Raw genomic sequence first — 21,238 nt, 5'->3', positions numbered from 1 at the left:
ATTTTTAAATAATATTAAAACACACCTATATTAAAATATGTTTTTATTATATACACTAGTAATATTTTCAAAAAGTATACCAAATTTTTTGTGTAAGAGACTATAGATATTTTTATATATGTAAAAAAATCGTCAATTTTTATTTTTAATTTTATTTGTAAAGAAAAATGAAACCATATTTGGCAATTGAATGCGATCACAAGAAGTCAGATGTATATTTAGGTCAATCAATAATACGACGCATATCAAATTCCTTAACCCTATACCTTCGACACGGAACGCCCTGCCCTGACTATACTACGAATTCCGATCACATATTGACAGTGAAACACGACATACTTTTCTACGCCGGAAATCTAAACGCAAGTAAGAAAAGCCAATAGAAATACACACAGATCTCCAATTAAATATTGTGTATCTTACACGCATACTTTACGAAGCAGTTTCCCCATAATCATGTCGTAAAATGCATATTTTAGTGCAGAAGAAACGACCAAAGTGTTCCGAAATTCCAGGCTGAAGGAGCAAGGAAAATTCCTTGCCACCAAATTGCCAGAAATTATCGAGAATCTCTGCTAATTCTGCTCGTGACAATTTCATAGCGCACGTGGCATTTGTAATGATTGACATTTTAAAAGAAAATTGCAAGAACAATTCTATATATGAGCAACGCGTCTTATTCTGCGCACATGTTTCTATTATTTCATCATTATTGTATATATTAGCATAAAATAAAACACTTATGTTTTCGAGATTTCCGAATTCAATACTCGCGTACTCAATAGTTGACCTGTATGTTTGAAGGTAGAATCAGGCGCAGGAAATAACTACGGTCCTGATGTTACACCATGCCCTGTAAAGGGCCCGGCGAGCGCCGGGCCCACTCCTGGGCCAGCCGCAGAGCCTCCCGGCCCATTCCATTCCGGACCCGTAGTCGTTTCTCGCGTGCATCGCCCGGCGAAGGAAGCATTCCATTCATGTTTGGGAACGCGCGACGCACTCGTCGCCGCGAGTAAGAAGAAAGAGACCGACCCTGGGCCTCTTCCCCGCGAAGAGAAGGACCAGGGCACCGCGACGGCGCCGTTTTCACGACGACGACGACGGTCCGTGATGACGATCGACGAATCTACCAGGAACATCGTCCTGCGAACGCGTCCAGCACCAAGCACGTGGTCCTGCATTATTTTGTCTGGGCCGCTACTCCAAACGCATCCGGGGATGCAGTGAGGCTGCACTGGTGCGTTCTTTTGTTTATCTCTCTTTTGCCTTTTTTCTTTTCTTTTTTTTTTCTTTTCTTCTTTTTACCGCTGTTTCGTCTGGAAGTTTGCCTCTCGCGGCATATCGTCGCTTAAGTCGCTTAATTCGTAAAATTTATTGAACTCGGTATCGATCCAGAATAACGATTGAGAAATTCCGCTCACGTGCATCGCGGAGATGTAGAGATAATATATACGCTCGGCGTGTTATCTCGGGTTTCGGTACGAGATAGAATATTGGGTGTCTGTAAATATAACGGGTTGATTAAGAGGTTTATCACGTGTTTGTGCTACTGATAAAGACGAGTGGTTAGAATGGTAAAACATTTAGTGAGATGTCTGCCCTAACATGACGGCGCCACAGCTGCTTCAAGAATCTTATATTTCTAATATAATAACGTTTTATCCACAGATATCATTTTGTAATAAAATTGAGGACGGTAATTAAATTTTATGTCTTACATAGTTTGGGCGATTACGTAAGTATTATTACAATTTTTTTTTTTTTTTTTTTAATTTTTTTTTTTTTTTTTTTTTTTTTTTTTTTTTTTTATTCCATTTAAAAAACATTTATCAAGATCTTTATATCGGTGTAATCACGATATGAGAGAGAGAGAGAGAGAGACAGAGAAATTCAACAGTTACAAATTATCTTTAGATTATGTCACATTAGGCTATCTCTCTATATTAATTTCTTTAAATATTTTTATTTCTCTCTCTCTCTCTCTCTCTCTCTCTCTCTCTTTCTCTTTTTGTGTGTATGCGATTGAAGATTATGTACCAGTTTTTCGTATAGCAGCATCACATGTGTAAAGGACCTTTATTACTTTATCAGCAAAGTAGATTGCGGGGTTCGTAACCGACCGTCATCTCAACTGTCTTCATTTCCAAAGCGCATAACCACCGCGCATCCTCCGCATGCTAACGCGGCTGTTGAACTCCCCGGTCTTACTTTGTATATACATGTATAAGATATCGTCTTTAAATCGTCCAGCAGCCCGCGCGTGTATTGCCATATATATATATACACATACGCGCACGCAATATATATACATATATGGAACGAGAAATATTTCATAAGAAATTATCTTGAGAGAACAGATTGCTCTAGAGAAGCTTCTCGCAGAACGATCTCTCCTTCGACAAGATTCTCATTTCCCGAAAACGTGACAGGATTATGCATTCGCGAAGCGCGATTTTTACGACACGTGTAGATGTTGAAATAACGGAGGGTCCTTGGTTGTTTCGCGATCGCCGTGAGACCGTGTTTCCTTCACTCGTGGGTGATAGTGTCAAGTGCGGATGACGAATGTGTAATGTTAATTTTTCCGGGAATATGCATGCAGCATGTCGATACTAATGTTACGTACGTCGGCATGACGATACGTTAGGTTTTATGACAAATAGGTCATTCCAATCGTTTAATACACTATTAATATATCGCGCAAAGGAATATAAAAGTTATCGTAAGTGACTTTTTATTTAATACAATGACGGATTTTAAAAGAAATTATGAAAGAAATATTAACGATATAAAACAATATTCTCGACAAGAAGTGATTAAGTGCATTATCTCTTCTTTTCAAATATCAAGCAGTAAGTAATTGTTAAAAAAATGATTACTTACCGTTATACGATGACAATATAATAAACAGTTACTTTGATCAATTAATCGATATGCAAATATCGCGATATATTTCTTTTTCATTCGCTAGAACCAAATATCTAATCGAGTTTATTTAATAATAAATTTAATATTATTTATTTAATAATAACGTAATTAATATTATTTATTTAATAACGTAGTTAATATTATTTATTTAATAACGTAATTAATATTATTTATTTAATAACGTAGTTAATATTATTTATTTAATAATCGTAGTATATTATTGTATTCGTGGCTTTCTAACTACACTTTCCACGTTTATCTTGATTTTCTGCTTCTTAATGGCAAAGTTTCTCTTTCTATCATTTTAAAAAAACATTATATATTTGATACATAATGCAGTTTCAGCTAATAAGAAAGAAAAAAAGAGTCCATCTCTCAAATTATAAATTATTAATAACGACGTATCATCATCGGCATGATAAATCGAAACAATGATGATACATTAGATACAATCACCGGCAAGTCCATTAAGCATTTCAAATCACCAATGCATCTATAGAAACTAATATTTGCATATACTTGGCAGGACTTTACCGTCATTCGCGGAAAAATAAGATACTCATGATCCGGCAGTGAATAAATATATAGATTCCCACGCTAATAACATCGATAATGTCATGTTATATGATAGTGGAAAATTACTATTTTCTGATACATTTCTGAATGTATGTGGAGGAAACATAGATTTCATATTAAATATGACCGATAATATCAGTTGATTTGTGTATAATAATATTGCATGAATGCATAATGACCGTGAAGTCCAACTTGGTATGACTTAAGATTACGCACTGGAAAATATAGCTCAATTAAATCTTTGTTTTTGCTTCATGTTATCTAGACGGATTGATAAAAAAAAATCGACATTTTATAACATATATGTAGCTTGCTAAATATATTAGCATAGTATAAACAATTTCTTAAACAAATTACTATTCATATTATAATATCTTTTCTTTATTTCTTAGTAATTGGAGTTTACGCAATGCAACCTTTTTATCTGTTATATATTTCCTGATTTCGCCATATATTATTTGATAACAGCATACTTATATCTACGCGCAGGCCGTTATAAATAAGAATTTTTAATTAACTTAATTCAAGCGTTCGATTAATTTATTTTTATTTATATTTATTTATGCATAATTTTCAAAAGACTTTCTTAAAATGTCGTACTTTCATTATTATAATTTTAGAATTCTCGCGGCAAGAGAATAATACTGAAAACATTTGCCAAATATATGACAATGACTTCGTTATTGGAGAAACCCGAAGTTTCCATCTAGAATCTAAAATTCCACGTGCAGTTTCTTAGAAGAGAATCCAATAACGCCCAATAGCTTGGACGTCGTCCAAGGAATCCAAGTTCAACCGAATGACGTGTTACTCCAGAATTTAGCTGATTGAGCGCCATGAATCACATTCCTCTATCAAAGACCAGGTAGTACACGCGAAGCGTCATGCGCTTCCGCGAACGTAACTGTGGGAAATCGTAATCTCACTCAGCGCGTCCGTTCATATAAACGCCGGGTGTATCGCGTGCGGCCATTCAGTAACTCGAACGAGCCACCGTATACATCGAGGTCCGGGTCTCTCGTCCCTCCAAAACACGAGACTCTCTGGATCTCCGGAACGTTCGGCGGGCCTTCCCTTTCTCTCCCACGGCAAGCGCTCTCTTCCCAAACTAGGGTTACACGCGAGATGACGAAAAATTACATGTACTCCGCCGCCTATTTAAACGACTCTCGGCGCGTCCACTTTTAGAGATCACTACTGCAGACATAAACATGTAAGTACATATGTGTGGGCGAATATTGATTTTGTTTGCTCTTCAGTATCGCGAGTTTGCTTTCTGTCTTTGTTGGTTAATTTTTATTTATTTAAAAGAACGCGTCAAAGGGAATATTTTTTAATTAGATTGTATTATTGAAGAAGCTAGGTTGCTATTCTACAATTTATTATTAGCGGAAAAAGTATAAATCTTACACATATTTGAATAAATAATAATTATTAAATTTAATTATTAATTATTAATTATTATTAATTATTAATAATTAATATAATTAAGCTTATTAAATTCTCTGGAAGATATTTTTCCTGAAATATAAAGAAAGTGAATTGATTAGTTCTTTTTAGTGTTGCGATCGTTTATATATCATAGCAGATAAACTGTTAAAAACACACGAATTTTTTTCGCATGGCGCTTATCTATTTACATTCTACTTTTTAATCTCGTTATATCTCATATCTTAATATATCTCTCTTTATGGCTTATCTATTATATACATATATAACATGACAACATACGTTAGACAGACGAAAAGTAGACTATGGATCAATAATGACAGACATCAACCGGTTTTGTACGGTTTTGTCGGTGTATACATATATTTGTTGGAATGCGATGTCATTAACGTAACAAATACGTAACGGCAATTAGAAAATTTCAGATTAAACTTTGCGTCTTTATTATTCATTCACCGCAAAAGATTCAAAACACATCATCTCCACTTATCAATTACATGAATCCTCATGTTTGTTCGCGAAAGACGTATATCTATAAATAGCATCGTGTGTCAACATAATTCCTCCCGTGTATGCGCGATTCAAGAATATTAGTATTCTACAACCATTTAGTTACATTCATTCTAATCGCTTAATTAAATTACGCTTCGATTGCCTAAATAAAAGAGATAAATGTACCGATGTACGATGACTAAAATCTTTATCACTTTCGAGTATTAATTCTAACAATGTTAATAGCTTGGAAAAATACTTCAATATGTGTGTGTGTGTGTGTATATATCGTAAATATTTTTTAAACTTAAAAAAAAAAGTTGAGGGAGATAAATATCGAGTAAAATAAAACCCACACTCCAAGTGCAAGGATCTTGAAAGCTATCCCCTCTTTCCGGGGACGACGGGGTGCGCTTACTCTCCAATAATCCGAGCGTGGCTCGAGCTTGGGAAATAAGACGGCAGCTGCAGAAGCAGAAGCCGCAGCTCGGCGTACATATACATAATACACGCGGCGCGAACAATCCCTTGGAGAACCGGCCAACGGCCAGTCCGCTCGAGGGCCCGCCGTCAACTGATCGGATCCGTTGAAGCCGACACGGCGTGCCTCGGTCGTTCTACGGCCTGATCCACAGCACGGTCCGTCTGGGATCTCGTGCCGCCTATCGCCGGATACAGCCTGACGATTCGTCGGCCGCGGCTGCGAGCGGCGAACGGTCCGGTGTGTGCGTGACGTGTCGTCGCCTCCTGTGTGCGGCTCATAATCCCCGTTGTGTCTCGCGCGAGTGCTTACGAGCGAGTGCGTATACGCGCCGGGGCCGGGGCATTCGTTAATACCGTTTCCGGCGCGCGCGGAGCCGTGCACACAGTTTCGGTTGTGTTGTGTGTCTCGCGCGTTGTCCGTCCGCTCTCGTCGCTCGTCTCGTCGTCTCCCGCGTGCGCTCGTCGTCATCATCATCATCATCATCATTATCATCATCATCATCATCATCATCATCATCTATTTCTTCTTCTTCCTTCTTCTCCTCTTCGGCGTCGCGGGTTCCCGCTGTTCCGCTCCTCTCGCGGGAGGTCAGCACCTTAGCATCGGTAGGTAGGTAGGTAGATAAATGCGGAATGTGGGATTCGGGGTTGCTTGGATGCTACGGACTCGTCGAGAGAGACCGCGGGCCTCCCATTACCTTTCGAAAGGAGAGCTCGCGGTGAAATATGAGCGGCCGGTTTCGGTATAGTTTTTCTTCTCTTTGTGTTAGCGGCCAACGCGGGGGATCCACCGTGTGTCTCGTGTGTGAAACCGCCAACTCAAAATCTGCGAGACGATTGAGGATTCGATGAAAAGTCTCGCGCGTAAGAGAGTCGGAACGATTTCAATGGGTCCCCATCGTTGACGAACTGCGAACTCGCGTCGTGTTAGATGCTTAGATTGTTTCTAGATTCTCAATTGACGGAATGACAATTTGAATGTAAAGTTAGGTTTCCTGTTAAGTAATGAGGACTTCAACGCATGGATAATCCGGCGGTCTTTTTTATTATGAGTGAAAGAAAATGGGTTTTTCTACAGATCAAAGTATTTTCCGAATGAATTCTTTCGCGTAAATTACGATATGAAAACAATATTTATATTTGAAAATTAGATTTCTATGTAATTATTTTTTTACAGCTACTTTCGTGTGGCTTTAAATGTTATATTTTAATATTTAATTATTTATATTTTAATATTTAAGTCTTTCTTATATATATTTTTTTTTATATTTTCTAAAAAAAAATATAAATATCATGAAATATTTTCGTCTTATTTATATCGAATACTCGATCTGTATTTTGTCACAAGGGTTTGTACCATTTTGTATCATATTTACATCATAATTGCAATAATATTCAAAATATGGCGAATTTTTAAGAAAGAAAAATATCCAAAATTTAAAGAATAATTCGAACTTGGCGCGTTAAGATTAACGCGATTGTTTTCATCTATCGTCGACTATATTTCGTAATGTTTATCGTGAGTAATATGCATTTCGACGGGATAGCGTATCTTTGAGGAATTGTGTGAAATACTTCAACGTGAAAATAAGAGGAGAAATGATGACGGGGATGTGTCGTGTTCCAATCAGCTTTATTACGCGTCTCTTGTTTACGAACGGTGTGCACAGTACGTAAAAAGTCACGTGACGGTTAGAATATGATGTTTCCGAAACAACAGCCTCTTGTCGCGTAGACAAAAATTTCGAAATAATGTGTAAATAACGCATTTTTAACACTCGCATTTTTTAAGCGGCATTTTACATGTTTTGGAAATTAAATCATTACTTAATGTTTGTAAAAAAAAGTAATGCATTGACAAATTAATAAAGGAATTAATTGACAACAGGACAAGTATTATATGCATTATAGTTGATCGGATAATTTGATGTTTTACTTTCTTTACATCTTAATATATTATCAATGACGATTTTAACAATAGAGAATAATTCTATTAGACAGCTTATTTTAAATGAATAATCTATATACTGCACAGAGTATTCTAAGAACCGTAACATCACATTCATTCAAATCTGCAGTTCTAATTGCATTGCTTGCAGTTTCGTATCTTCTACCGAGAAATGCAATGATTCTCCCACGATAAGCCGTCATGAATTTGCATATTTGCAGATAACCTATATATTTATATGAACTTTACACAGACATTAAACTTAGTGATTATAAAAATATATGTATTTATAGCAAAATAATTATCTCTAACAAATTCCATTTATAAATTTCAACAAACAATCGTAATGAAAATAAACAATAGAGTTTCCTTATTTTGAAAGTGGTGTATAACCTCGAGATTCTCTCTTTTTAAAAATTATGAATTTCAAAAAGATGATGTTTAAATTGTATATCAAAAATTTATAAACATATAATAGTAGTATAAAAAAATATTGAGTATAAAAAATTATTTTCTATGACACGAATATCTTTTTCGTAGGAGAATCGTATTCAAAACACTCTCATCAGGCGCTATTAAAACGATGTACGACACTGGACATGCGTGTACTCTCCTACTATACTCACGCTCGACTTTTCGTTCTAGAAATAGAAGTGAATGAGAGCGTTGAGCAAGTGTTTGTTGTGTGAAAGACTTGAGTACATAGCAGTGTCAATCCCGCGGATAATCTGGGAGCAGTGACGTCCTGTTTACTCTGTTTGGTAGTCTAACGTGGCAAACGAACGCCTGAAAATATCGTCGTCAGATTCAGCGTGTATTTTCAGCGTCTTTAATTGGATAGGGCCTCCGACGCGGTATTCGTAAATTATTCAAATTCCTAATTAGACTGTCACCGCGCGTTCAACCACGAGAGAGCTCTGTGCACGAAGAACGGACGTTCTTTGTCGTTTATTTTATCGGAGTTTGATTATTCCAATTTCTAAATAAAATTACAATATTGCTTTTCGACGAGCAGATAATAAATAATCTTAAAATCTTGAGTAATAATTGTAAAATCTTTTTTCTGAGATATATTTGCTCTTCGTCAAAAATTAGATACTATTTAACTGACATCTACAAGCTGCGATAATCTTATTATTAGTGCAACTTACAACAAACGTAATAGTTTGTTAATGAAGAATTATCTTTGACGTAGTGAATAAATATTTTCGAAGAGTCACGGCATCATTTCCGCATGCATAAATGCATAATACTTCAAACTTTAAAAATTTATTTAAATGCCCACGATATCTTTCGGGTTTTATTTTTTTGAATACTAGATTTAATTAAATTGTATCATCTATACGAAACTACAAATTTTCTTATAATTTTATTTGTAACAATTTTGATAAGACAAGAAAGTGATATAACTTTTATCAAATTTTTTTTGTATTTTCGTGGATGATTGTAGCTGATATCTGAATACAATTGAGATAAAGTAATCGATAGAGAACTTGTGTACTTAAAGTAGCGGTTAAATTGACCTATTTGATGTATCCTAAGCTTAATAACGCAATTCTATCTAGCGGTATGAGAGATTCGTAACAAAGCGAATCCATGGCTATCAATGTTGTCGAGATTTAAGGGGAGGTCATAACGAATTAAATGGCGCACGAGTGTGTTTTACGCTCGCGCGTAGCCGTTCATTCATGCCTTCCCCGCGTACTCTCTGCAAACAATAGGCCGTAAATGTGGCTTCAATTACGTTGCAATTAAGGTGACGCATGATTTACGCGCTACGCCGTAGCTTACGCTACATCTTACATAGTGCGTAAACATCGTAACACGTATAACTTTACGGAAGCGCAACTCGTGCGACCTAAAATTTCAATGACTCTGCCGGCGAGAAACTTGATAAGCTGCATATCAAAAGACGCTGATGAATAACTCTCTTCTTGTGGAGAGAGAGAGAGAGAAAGGAATGTAATACGATAATAATTTATTGAAGATATGCGATGACATAAGTCGTGTACTCATTTTTATTTATTTTTTTTTTCGAGATATGCGAAAATAGAAGTGAAATAATTTTTTGTGTAATAAACGATTCTTAGATAGACACGTGCTTATTTTTGTAAAAATTTAATTTCTGATATCTTTTGACTATTTTTTTATCTTTAATATTTTATGCTCCAAAGTACAGAGAGAAAAATATATCGATTTGTAAATTTTTTCTTAAGATAACATTGGCATGCATACCAGAACATGCTTACCTTTGCATTTTTTCAAAACATTTCGAATTTATTAATAGACTAAAATTATGCTGAATTTGTATATATCATCGTAGCAATTCGATAAGAAGATTGAGTAACTCAAGATTTCGATGTTCGAAGGTTCTTACGTTATCTAATTTCCTGACGGAAGTCGTGTTTTTCTACACGAGCATAGCGGCAGTTTTGTGTCTCGAAGCCACAAGTCGATACGTAAAGCATATATCGCATATATAGCTATTAAATCAAAATTTAGTTAAAACTTCTTTCTATACTCCATTGAATGTATCTTTAGCGTACGACTATTTATCTAACACAAGCATTATCAGTTTTCCGAGGTCTTTCCATGGAGCGCGTTCTGACCATTTATCTGCTACGTCAACTTTCTTGAGCCAACTTTCTCGTTCTTTTTTATGTGTGGCCCTGGATATAACAATGTAGAAGAATACGTACCTTCTCTTAAGTCTCTCTCGCAACGACAAGAACAGAAAAAAAAAACTGCGGGTAATAAAATGAAGGTCTCTCGAAAAGGAGAGACGTCTATTGTCCTTCTTTCAGACGCCGAAGATGATGAAAGAAAACTTCAGACTTTCGGTGACATAGTATTTTGCAGCATAAACTTTATATTTTTAAAAATTAAAATTTAATTAGTTTATTAAAAGCTTCGCATCAAAAATATATTGCAGCAACAGATGCAGTCGCATGTTATAAAGGGGGATCAGAAGTTCGCGGCGATGAAACATAAGTTATAAATTGTCAAATATATGTTTTTCATAGTTGTGGGAAAACATCGAACACACACATTCTTCTCGTTCATTTATAATTGAATTATTTACTTCCGTTAATGAAAAATCATTTTTACACAGTGGTGGAACAACATGTCTGCCTTATATATTTTCTAATAAAATACGTAATTAGAAATTACTTTCGAGGGCATTATATTACCGAATATTAGCGAAAATAAATTGTTGTCGGCATATTATTGCGCTCACTAATGGAAGTAAATACGAAGCAATTAAGAACGTACAAAGTACATTCTTCCATCTTTGTCCCGCAAAAAAAAAAAAAAATTTTCTTACGTTGCACTTCGTTGTCTTCGCTTCTCTTTCTCGGCATCCAACGAAACCATAGGAACATCTGCCTCTTCCAGGAAGGTGGTCTTGAGATAATGCCGCATGGAAACGCATTCTGTACACACAAAGTTGCTGGTTTCTTCTAGAGAGCGAAGACATGTTTTTCTCCAGTTCCGTTAAACGCGTCCATATATTTTCCCTTCGTTTCTTTCTTTTCGCGACACATCTTGATCTGAGATTTTCTCAACGGTTTCTCGAAATTTATGTCCAAAATACTCCCTTTCCCTAATCCGACACCAAAAGTGCCTGAAAGAAACTGTCACGTTGTAAAAAATCTTTGTCCTTCCTTTTCATTCCTTTGCTCTTTTCTTCATTCATTCCTTCCGTCCGTCCCAGCTTTCTAGTTAATGATTTCTTATCGCAAGAGGAAATTGATAGAGAAATTTAATCAAAATCACACACGAGAGTACATCCGTCTAAACGAACCGTTCGTTTATAAAGCTACCAGTGTATATTATTTGACATTATATTTGTTATTAATATGATACATCAAAGATGCGCTTTAATGAGATTATCATTTGACTAAATAACATACGTAAAAAAATTTAAATTTCTCATAAAATATAAAGGAATGCGTTATTGAATCAATGATATTGTATTACAATATATATCTGAAACTTGACGATTTTTCTCACAACTAGTATTTAATAACGACCATATGTTGCTAAGAAAAAGAGATAGAATTACGGAGTGATAACAGCGCGTGGTTTATTATTTCCTCTGGATGTAAAGTCGCGGGTATCTTTTTCGGCATCCGGTCGAATTTAAAACCGTTTGAATTATATGCCATGGATCTCCCCTATCTCGCATACATACAAAGCGTAACTTCGTATCTCTTCGTACAACGAAGATGTATCTCCGACCTCCTTTTTTCTTTCGATGATACGTCGAAAGAAGTTTTCATATAATAATACGGATGTCATAAAATTCATGCTTCCTCAAACGTTGATTTTAATTGACTAATTCTAAATAACTGATAATTCATAATTCGTTGTTCGTAATTAAAATCTATTTATTTATCGATCGCGTTTCCGGTGAAACGCGACCGACCAATGATTATCGCTCGATCCGAACGCAGAAAAAAAAAGGGGCAAGGACCCCGGGTGGGTTTATAGGGCTTCCCTCTTGCATTTACAAGATGTTCTGGAAAGCCGGCATGAGCGGGCTATTATATGAACGCAGGTGTCGGTGCAGATGTCGCGTAGCAGACGGCCCGCCACGATCACGCGTCGCTTGCGGTACCGTCTCGAAATTTTAATAAAACGTTCGCTGAGAGCAGGAGGAAAAGAGGGAAAGAAAGAGAGCCGTGTACTTATTTGCCTTATTATACCCGCGAACCCGGGTGTCACAAGTGTCGCTGTACAAACACACATGCATCACACGACATGTACATACACGCGATACATACGATTCAGAGATGCCATGCATATCTCGTCCTCGTGCATCTCCGCACAGATCTCGATATGAATCTATCGGATAGCTCGTACATCTGAATCAGGGAGGAATAAAATATTGAACAAAAACTCGGGTTTCATGCGGGAGTTTCTCCGTTACTATTTTGTATTTTATTTGCAATATATAACTTTTTTTTTAAATTTGTGCTGCTGAAAAATAAATTAAAATTACTAGAAAATAAATTAAAAATTAAATTCCTACAGATATTCATTAATAAAAGATAATTATTGGTAAAATCACTCCTGGCTGGATTGAAATTTATTGAAACATTTTAGAAAACGATGTTAAATTTATTTATAATAATGAGATAGCTCATACATCTGAATCAGGGAGGAATAAAATATTGAACAAAACCTCGGGTTTCATGCGGGAGTTTCTCAATTACTGTTTTGTATTTTATTTGTAATATATAAATTTTTTTAATTTGTGCTGCTGAAAAATAAATTAAAATTATTAGAAAATAAATTAAAAATTAAATACCTACATTCCTTAATGAAAGATAATAAAATTAGTAAAATCACTCCTGGCTGGATTGAAATTTATTGAAACTTTTTGAAAAACGATGTTAAATTCATTTATCACAATGAAATATATTTTTTTTTAATGTGAAAAAAATCATTAAATTTCCCGGCGTTATGCTAGTTTCGAAATATTTGTTATTCTTAAAAAATACATCAAAAAAGTATATCATATTAAAAAAAGAGAAAGTGATATTTTATGTTTATTTTTATTATTTCTTTCAGTTTAATAAATATAATTTTGAAAATATTTATGTGTGTCAAGGATAGCTTTAGTAATAAAAACAGGATAAAAAGAAACTATTTATATTTCTTCTATCGATACCAATAATAAAAAAATTTGTTAATGTTTCAGGTAGAAGTCGAGATGTTGTGATGGCTGGTAGATCACGACGTTCGAGCACAGGGCTCGAACCAGATCTATCGACGCCAACGGCTCCAAAAAAATCTAAACAATTTGAAACGGCATCCGACAAACCGTCTGCAAAACACTTGACAGAGGTGGAAAGTACCGAGACACCGTCCACGAGTGAGATATCTTTACAGGCGGAAGTTTTGCTCGTCCAGGAAGGGGAAGAGGAGGAAAAACATCTCTCAGACGTTGCAAAACAAGCTGGAACCTCCGAGCGATGGGTTTCGATCGATGAACCGTCACCGAAATCGACCGAGCAAGCGGATCCAAAGATCTCTAAAAAAAAGAAAGACATCGCGACGATCTCCACCGAAGCGATCCCGGGTACTTCGAAAGAAGAGCAGCTCGGTACGCTGAAATCCATTGTAATGAAGTATAGCGAACAGAGCGACGAGCTTTCTGGTTTCTCCAGACCAAAATCCGAGACAACCGTACAGAGCTTTACGCTGCGCGAACATGCATCGTACGAAGACTTATCCCTTATCGGGAACGGTGCATACGGCACGGTGTACAAGGCAAAGGATAAGTCCAGCGGTCAAATTGTAGCGCTTAAGAAAGTTAGAGTACCTTTGACAGACGATGGTCTACCTATGTCCACACTAAGAGAGATCGCTGCTTTAAAGTCACTCGAACGATTCGAACATCCAAATATTGTGAGTATTAGAACTTGCAATAATCTCTTTTAATATATGTAATATATTAAAATGTCGCAATCTTATAAAAAAAAAATTAATATTATTCTTAAACAAAAATTAATATGATTTTTTCCTTTCCAGGTCAGATTACTCGATGTCTGCCAAGGAGATTATCTTCACTTACCATCGGGTGATGGTGAACAGTCTGAGAGGCTAGATCGTGGTCTCACCCTTTGGTTGGTGTTCGAACACGTGGAAAGAGATCTCGCTTCCTATATAGCCAATTACCGAGAAAGCTCTCCACAATCGAGTATCCCGCCGAATATCGTAAAGCAAATGTCGAAAGAAATACTGTGTGGAGTGGAGTTCCTACATAGCCATAGAATAATACACAGAGACTTGAAACCGCAAAATCTTTTGGTAACGCGGGAAAGAAGAATCAAAATCGCGGATTTTGGTTTAGCCAAGACCTACGACTTTGAGATGAGATTAACTTCTGTGGTATGTTAATAATAAACAGTATCATATGCAATGTATTATAAATTACGTGTTTCTTGTTGACCATAAATATCTCGATATTGGTGGATTTAAATTATATTTTACAACAATTTGTTACATATTATGCGCGACAAAAAAATTATACAGGGAACTATTATTTATCACAATCTTTGTTAGAACAACTATAAAATTGATTAAAATTGATCAAAAAATATTGTTACTGTTATTATTGTTTTGTTATTTTTTATTTACATCTATTTATTAATTCATTTATGGTTTCATTCTTCATAATTTATTAATTTTCAATATTAAATTTGTAAGTAAGGATGTGTGTCAGTATTATATAACAATATTGTAAAACAACTGATGTTTTTGTTTTGGATTATGGTATACGTACAAGTTATTTATGTCTGTAATATATTTCTCTCTCCTGTATGACATTGTTATTGATGAATCTTCGTGATATTTTATTATAGGTTGTGACTCAATGGTATCGAGCACCTGAAGTACTTTTAGGATGTTCCTATGCTACCCCTGTAGATATCTGGTCTGTCGGATGTATATTGGCAGAACTTTGCAAATTGGAACCATTATTCCCAGGCTCTAGTGAAGGTGATCAACTCGACAGGATTTTCCAGTAAGTTAATACAATTCTCTTGTCCTTTTCTTTTTTGAAAAACTACATTTCCTAATTTTTCTCCATTGTTTCTTTTCTTTTTCCATATTAGAGTTTTGGGCACTCCATCGCAGCAAGCATGGCCAGAGAATGTATCGCTCAGTTGGACAGCTTTTCCATACAGACAACCTAAACCTCTTGGTGCAATAATACCAGATCTCAATGAACATGGACTAGACTTAATAAGAAGTATGCTCATGTTTGATCCTCATAGTCGTGTAACCGCAGCTCAAGCAGTAAGACACCGATATATTACTGAAGAAGACGTACAATGACTGTTTCATATATATAAGTTATATAGATTTACTAATAAACTCAGACTGACGTAACTGTATTCAGGAATAGAAATATATCTAACATATGTAAGCACGCTATAATAGTTTATAAAATTATTAATAGCAGGTTGGTTAATAAATATCTAATATGAGTATTAAGAATCACATTTATTCGTTACAATACTACAAATTCAATTAACAGTTAAAATTCACATTTAAATCTGTTGTATCAAATAGTCGATAGTAGTCATGTACACCTTATAGTTTATTTTTATAGTTGGCCCCCTGTAGTTAAGTTGTTAAACATAATTACATATAATAATTTTGCAAAACAATCCATGATTTAAATTAATTTAAGGGGTTTCTATATAGGTGTACCTTAATATACAAGTATACAATGTAGTATATATACAATGAGAATGACACAATTATTATTTTTGATATGTTATTTATTTACACATAATGATATCTTAATATTTCAGTCAATCATATCTTTTTTATAATGATGTTAAGAATTATACTTCCCATTAACTTCTTTTATTTCATGTCATTGTGTTTCATGAAGTAAATATATATAATTAAATATTTAATATTAAATATTATATAATATATATTATATAATATTAAATATTATTATATTTACATCATGATTGTATTTATCAGCTTAGTTGTATGTATATGACTTTAATTAAATAAGTTAAATAAGATGTGTATAATTGTAACGAATTCTATTAAAAGTATGAAAGCGAATGTATATACGAATGTATATACCGCAAATACCTAAGTTAACTTTAGTTCAACATAAAATTTACATAAAATTAAGGTAACATATTAAGATAACATATGTGTATATATATTTTTCAAGAGTAGAATTAGCTTTCTAAGATTGGGGATTTTATATAACCTATTAGAAACATGTGAAAGATTTAGAATCTTACACAGAAAACCAGAAAGCGCACTGCCATATCTTGTATGTACCATAATCCATTACACAATCATTAATATCATATTTTTTGTTAATGTATAATATCGACGTGTATAAAGCAATAAGTGACAATATTTATATCAGTTCATTTAAAGTACATTATTGCATATTAAGATATCAAAAATAGATACATAAGCGCATTGTTAAGAAGACTGTATCATAAAATAAAAGTTTTATAATTTTATACGCAGGAATCTGTCAAAATTCGATAATAGTGTATACCTCTTTTAATATATTTGTCAGAGAGACTTAACAATAGTTCTAAACAATTTTATATAATCATAGAGTTGACTAAGCATTTGAATTTATTGAGAAGTAAGAAAGTATTAATCAAAGAGGATTAGATCCTCTTTGGCATTAATCAACTTGTAAATTTCAAACAATTTCCGAGATGTATGAATCGAAGTTCGGGCATTTTGCACGTTCGACTTGACGCTCCTAACTCTCGTGGAATCATTTTATCTTTGTTGTTAGTCGAAAATTAAACAAAGCCGATAATAGATTCTAGAATCTCAGTTGTGGCTATTGACGTGCATCTTTATACTTCGTGATTGTAACCTTTAGACCGCAAAGATATTTATGTAATAGAAGAGAAAAAAATATGATAAAAGTGAGACACATATAATGACATTGATAATATACTTACATATTATTAATTATGCGCCTGCAATAACGTTACTACTTCTCGACATGGTTATTATTGAACTTCGTCCTGCGTGCGTATATACAAACATGTAGGTTACCTTGGTGGCAACCGACCTAACTGTTTTTGTGATCACCTAACTGTCATTGTAACCTTTAGGTCGCAAAGAGATTTATCTGATAGAACAGATAAAAATATAATAAAACAGTGGGACATATATAACGTGACATTGATAATATACTTACATATTATTATTTATGTACTTGCGATAACGTTACTATTTCTCGACATGAAGTTATTATCGAACTTTGTCCTAAGTACGTACAGACATCTAGGTTACCTTGGCGGCAATCGACCTAACTGTTTTGTCAGTTGGAGAAAAATGGCGACCGAAGTGGAGAAGGCACAATCAGCTGTGCCAGAAAACGAAACAATATTTGGAAAAATACTACGCAAAGAGATCCCATGCAATTTTATTTACGAAGATAACCAGGTAAATTATATCATGAAATAAAAATATTGAAAATTACATATTATTTTGTTGAATTTTGTCACAAATCGTTTTACCGGCATTATGTACATTGCCTTCAACACATACATATATCAAATATTATTTTATATATATATTTATATGTAAATTATAATACAGGAAATATAGTGCACTAAGCGATGTACATTTTTAAGTATATTTTTAAATATTAAAATATATTTTTTTTTAAAGATATATTCTATTCACTCATCTGAGAGTAATTATTATTACACGTTGCACGTTATTTAAATTCACTATTACCGCAAGTACTTGCAATAACAACCGCATTTATATAACCACATTTTTTTCTGCTGAGTTGCATAGTGAACATGTTGACTTCAGTTACCTCTAACCTAAAGGAATTGCAGATTAATATTAATATAGAAATTGTATATAAATACTCCTCATTATTAGAAATAATTCAATATACTTAAAACTTTTGTTCTTAGAGATTTGTAAATAGAAATAAACTTTATTTAAATATATAAGACATTTTTATATCAAATATAAATAAAATATTGATATACAAAAAAAAACAATTTGAATATATTTATATTTTACAGTGCGTTGCATTTGACGATGTAAATCCTCAAGCACCTGTACACTTTCTAGTGATTCCACGGAAAGCAATTTCGCAACTTTCCAAAGCTCAAGATGAAGATGAACCTTTACTTGGCCACTTGATGAATATTGCTCATAAAGTTGCAAAGCAGAAAGGCTTAACAAATGGATTTCGCCTCGTTGTCAATGATGGAAAACATGGTGCACAGTCTGTGTATCATCTGCATTTGCATGTTCTCGGCGGTCGACAATTGCAATGGCCACCTGGTTAATGTGCTCATATGCTTAAATGGACAAGCATGATTTTTATTATGAAATATAATGTAGTATAACTAGTAGCAAGGTTAAAGGTATGGGTTATGTCACAAATTTTTTTTATTCTAAATATATCTAAAATATATGCTTGTAAAATATTACATAAAAAAATACACCATAATGATTAATAATGTATTTGTATATTATAATTGTAAATAATTAACAATACCATTAATATGTTTGTCACAATGTTTCATGTTTTTATTAGATACTATAGATACATAGCAAAGAAAATATTTTATAAAAATAGTGTCTCTCTTTCTGTCATGAATAACTTCACTAACTAAAATATTGAGGTATCTGGTAATTATCTTTTTTCATATACTTCATATACAAATTTTATTCCTTTTTCTTCTTGGATATCTTGTGGTACAGTTGGATCCCTAGAATTAGATGTTATAAAACAGCAGCATTTATATGAAATATCAAACATAAGAGAAATATTAATGCTTACTTTATCAATACAAAGTTATTTGGAATAGGGGGAAAGAATGTATCACATTCAAATTCTTTCTTTATACGCGTCAAATACAATCGTCCAAAATACGGGGATTCCATGGCGCCCTATATGTGAATGCAAAAATTGTTATCTAATTTAAATTTAGACTCAACATTTATGTTTTTATGTTATTAAATCTGTTTTTTTGGCCACATTTTCTGTAACTTTTTTTGCTTTTCTTTTCTGTTTCCTAAGTGATGAATATATACTTGTTTCATTTTAAATACAAAAAGTGTGGTATAGAATAAAAAAAAAAAAACAGATTTATACTGTCTCACATAAAATGTCACACATTTGTGACATTAATTTATCTATGTTACTTTACACATCTCTTACACAAGATACCTTGTACACGCTACTTCCTCCTATTACCCATACCCTTTCTATTTGATTTTGCATTTCTGTAAGCACTTCGATAGCATGTGGTATACTTTTGCATGTTATTGCCTTATCTCCATAATCTCTAAAATTGATACAATTTATTTTTTTTCAAAAGAATTATACTTTTTATTTCATCGATGATTTCGTCCATAATTACAATGATTGTGACGTTAACACCATGTTTATGCGATCCTTTAAAGGTCGGTATTTTTCGGGGATACAATCCCACGTGCGCCGGCCCATAAGTACGACATTCTTTTTATTTTTATCCTTTGTGTCAGTTGTCATCCGTGTAAAGAACGCCATTTCAGTCCTGTATAAATTCAAGTTTAATCATAGAATGTTCTCCTGATTCTCAATAACGATTTCACTTGCGTAAACAATTTGTTGATGATCTTACTTCAAACGCCAGGGTAAATCACCATTTATTCCAATACCCATATTTTCACATGCTGCGGCAATTAATTCCAATTTAGGTAGCATTCTGACACTTGAATAATAATGATACAACAATCCTGAAAAATTACATGCAATGATAATACAGATACACTATTATGAAGTAAACTAACTAGTCAATAATGATAGAGTTGAATTGAACCATTCGAATATCTTCTCTCCCCACCAAAAAAAAGATAAAAGGTGAATAATTTTTTTTTTTTATAAAATATTTAAAATTTTATACTTTTTTAGAACTCTTTGTATTTATTATTATTCTCTGAAAACTATAAAAAAGACTGCATGATGCAATTGTTGAAAAAATAATAAAGAAGAAACTTTGAAACTAGTGGAATAATATTTGTCCAAATAATTAAATCAGTGCTACCAACATTTGAATTGTTGGACAAAACGAATGTATGCAGAGAAAATATCGATTTCTATGAATACTCACGATACGCCATTTTATGTCCAGCTCCTGCAGATGTTTATTCACAATTCACATGAACATATTTTGAGGCGAATATATATCGATAAAAAAATTAATTTATTCCAAATGCAATTCAAACTGCTTTAATTGAATACAGTATTAGTTATCGAAAGTAGCTATTTTTAATAATTTATGTGCACATTTTCCGCAGAGAGAAGCCTGAGAGAGGCAATGCTGGCGACTTTCGTGGGACGCTTTTTCTAGGCCGTAGAGCAGCGCCGTGCATCCACTTTTAGGAATTGGAAACACTACCCACATCCACTTTTCGGTACTGTCGGTCATTTGGTTAATGTCCGTGCTAATATACATCCACTTTTCGAAACTGTCGGTCATTTTGGTTCACGTCTATGCTAATACATCCACTTTTTGGACATAATACCACTATTCACTGCAAATCACTGCAAATATTTAACAGTACTGAGTATTGATTGTGTATCACCACTGAATATACCATATACATTTAGATAGACATTGAGAATATGTATTTCCATATTACGTAAGCTTGCGTTCAGAAATCCTACCCGTGGGGTAAAGTAACGTTTAATTGACTAATCAGGAGGTTGATCATGTAACTTTTTCCCTAAGGAGGAAACGTGAAAGTGGAAAATATTATCATTGAAATTAATGGCAGAGAGAAGCCTGAGAGAGGCAATGCCGGCGATTTTCGTGGGACGCT

At 34.0% G+C, this 21,238-nt stretch overlaps 3 protein-coding genes and 1 long non-coding RNA gene across 8 annotated transcripts in view; 2 read left to right on the top strand and 2 right to left on the bottom strand.

Moving 5' to 3' along the window:
- LOC115233314 (cyclin-dependent kinase 4-like) overlaps positions 1–15,879 on the top strand; it is a 57,508-nt gene extending 41,629 nt beyond the window's left edge. Inside the window, exons 1-5 of one of the 2 annotated variants that reach the window (XM_029803651.1) lie at positions 4,450–4,717; positions 13,584–14,293; positions 14,417–14,776; positions 15,250–15,410; positions 15,502–15,879. In XM_029803651.1, the coding sequence (XP_029659511.1) occupies positions 13,604–14,293; positions 14,417–14,776; positions 15,250–15,410; positions 15,502–15,724 (1,434 nt within the window). In that variant the 5' untranslated portion in view covers positions 4,450–4,717; positions 13,584–13,603 and the 3' untranslated portion in view covers positions 15,725–15,879. Of the gene's footprint in view, positions 1–4,449; positions 4,718–13,583; positions 14,294–14,416; positions 14,777–15,249; positions 15,411–15,501 lie in introns of those variants that run through there. The other variant, XM_029803652.1, reaches the window with a different exon arrangement.
- Positions 15,878–17,719, bottom strand: LOC115233318. The gene is made up of 3 exons (XR_003883768.1): positions 17,598–17,719; positions 17,356–17,528; positions 15,878–17,267 (listed from the first exon to the last, which is right to left on the bottom strand). It is a non-coding gene; the product is annotated as an uncharacterized LOC115233318 (long non-coding RNA).
- On the top strand, positions 17,380–18,894 carry LOC115233317 (histidine triad nucleotide-binding protein 1). Its single transcript, XM_029803657.1, has 2 exons — positions 17,380–17,845; positions 18,445–18,894. The coding sequence occupies exons 1-2, from the start codon at positions 17,642–17,644 to the stop codon at positions 18,712–18,714; spliced, it is 474 nt and encodes a 157-aa protein (XP_029659517.1). The 5' UTR covers positions 17,380–17,641; the 3' UTR covers positions 18,715–18,894.
- A 40-nt stretch (positions 18,895–18,934) lies between these two features.
- LOC115233316 (dihydrofolate reductase) lies at positions 18,935–20,796 on the bottom strand. 4 transcript variants are annotated; one of them, XM_029803653.1, is made up of 6 exons: positions 20,527–20,796; positions 20,038–20,152; positions 19,795–19,950; positions 19,593–19,719; positions 19,212–19,321; positions 18,935–19,140 (listed from the first exon to the last, which is right to left on the bottom strand). In XM_029803653.1, exons 1-6 carry the CDS (start codon positions 20,534–20,536, stop codon positions 19,065–19,067), a joined length of 594 nt encoding a protein of 197 aa, XP_029659513.1. In that variant the 5' UTR covers positions 20,537–20,796; the 3' UTR covers positions 18,935–19,064. The 4 variants fall into 4 exon arrangements, with proteins under 4 accessions (XP_029659513.1, XP_029659514.1, XP_029659515.1 ...); XM_029803654.1 differs by having other exon boundaries at positions 19,602–19,719; positions 20,527–20,788; XM_029803655.1 differs by lacking the exon at positions 20,527–20,796 and adding an exon at positions 20,236–20,434.
- Between the last annotated feature and the right edge of the window lie 442 nt (positions 20,797–21,238).

The sequence above is a fragment of the Formica exsecta genome, unplaced genomic scaffold, assembly GCF_003651465.1.
Source record: "Formica exsecta isolate Colony F162 unplaced genomic scaffold, ASM365146v1 scaffold170, whole genome shotgun sequence".
NCBI classification, from domain to species: domain Eukaryota; kingdom Metazoa; phylum Arthropoda; class Insecta; order Hymenoptera; family Formicidae; genus Formica; species Formica exsecta.
Note: the sequence above shows the minus strand (reverse complement) of the source record. Positions and strands in the feature narration are given on the sequence as shown.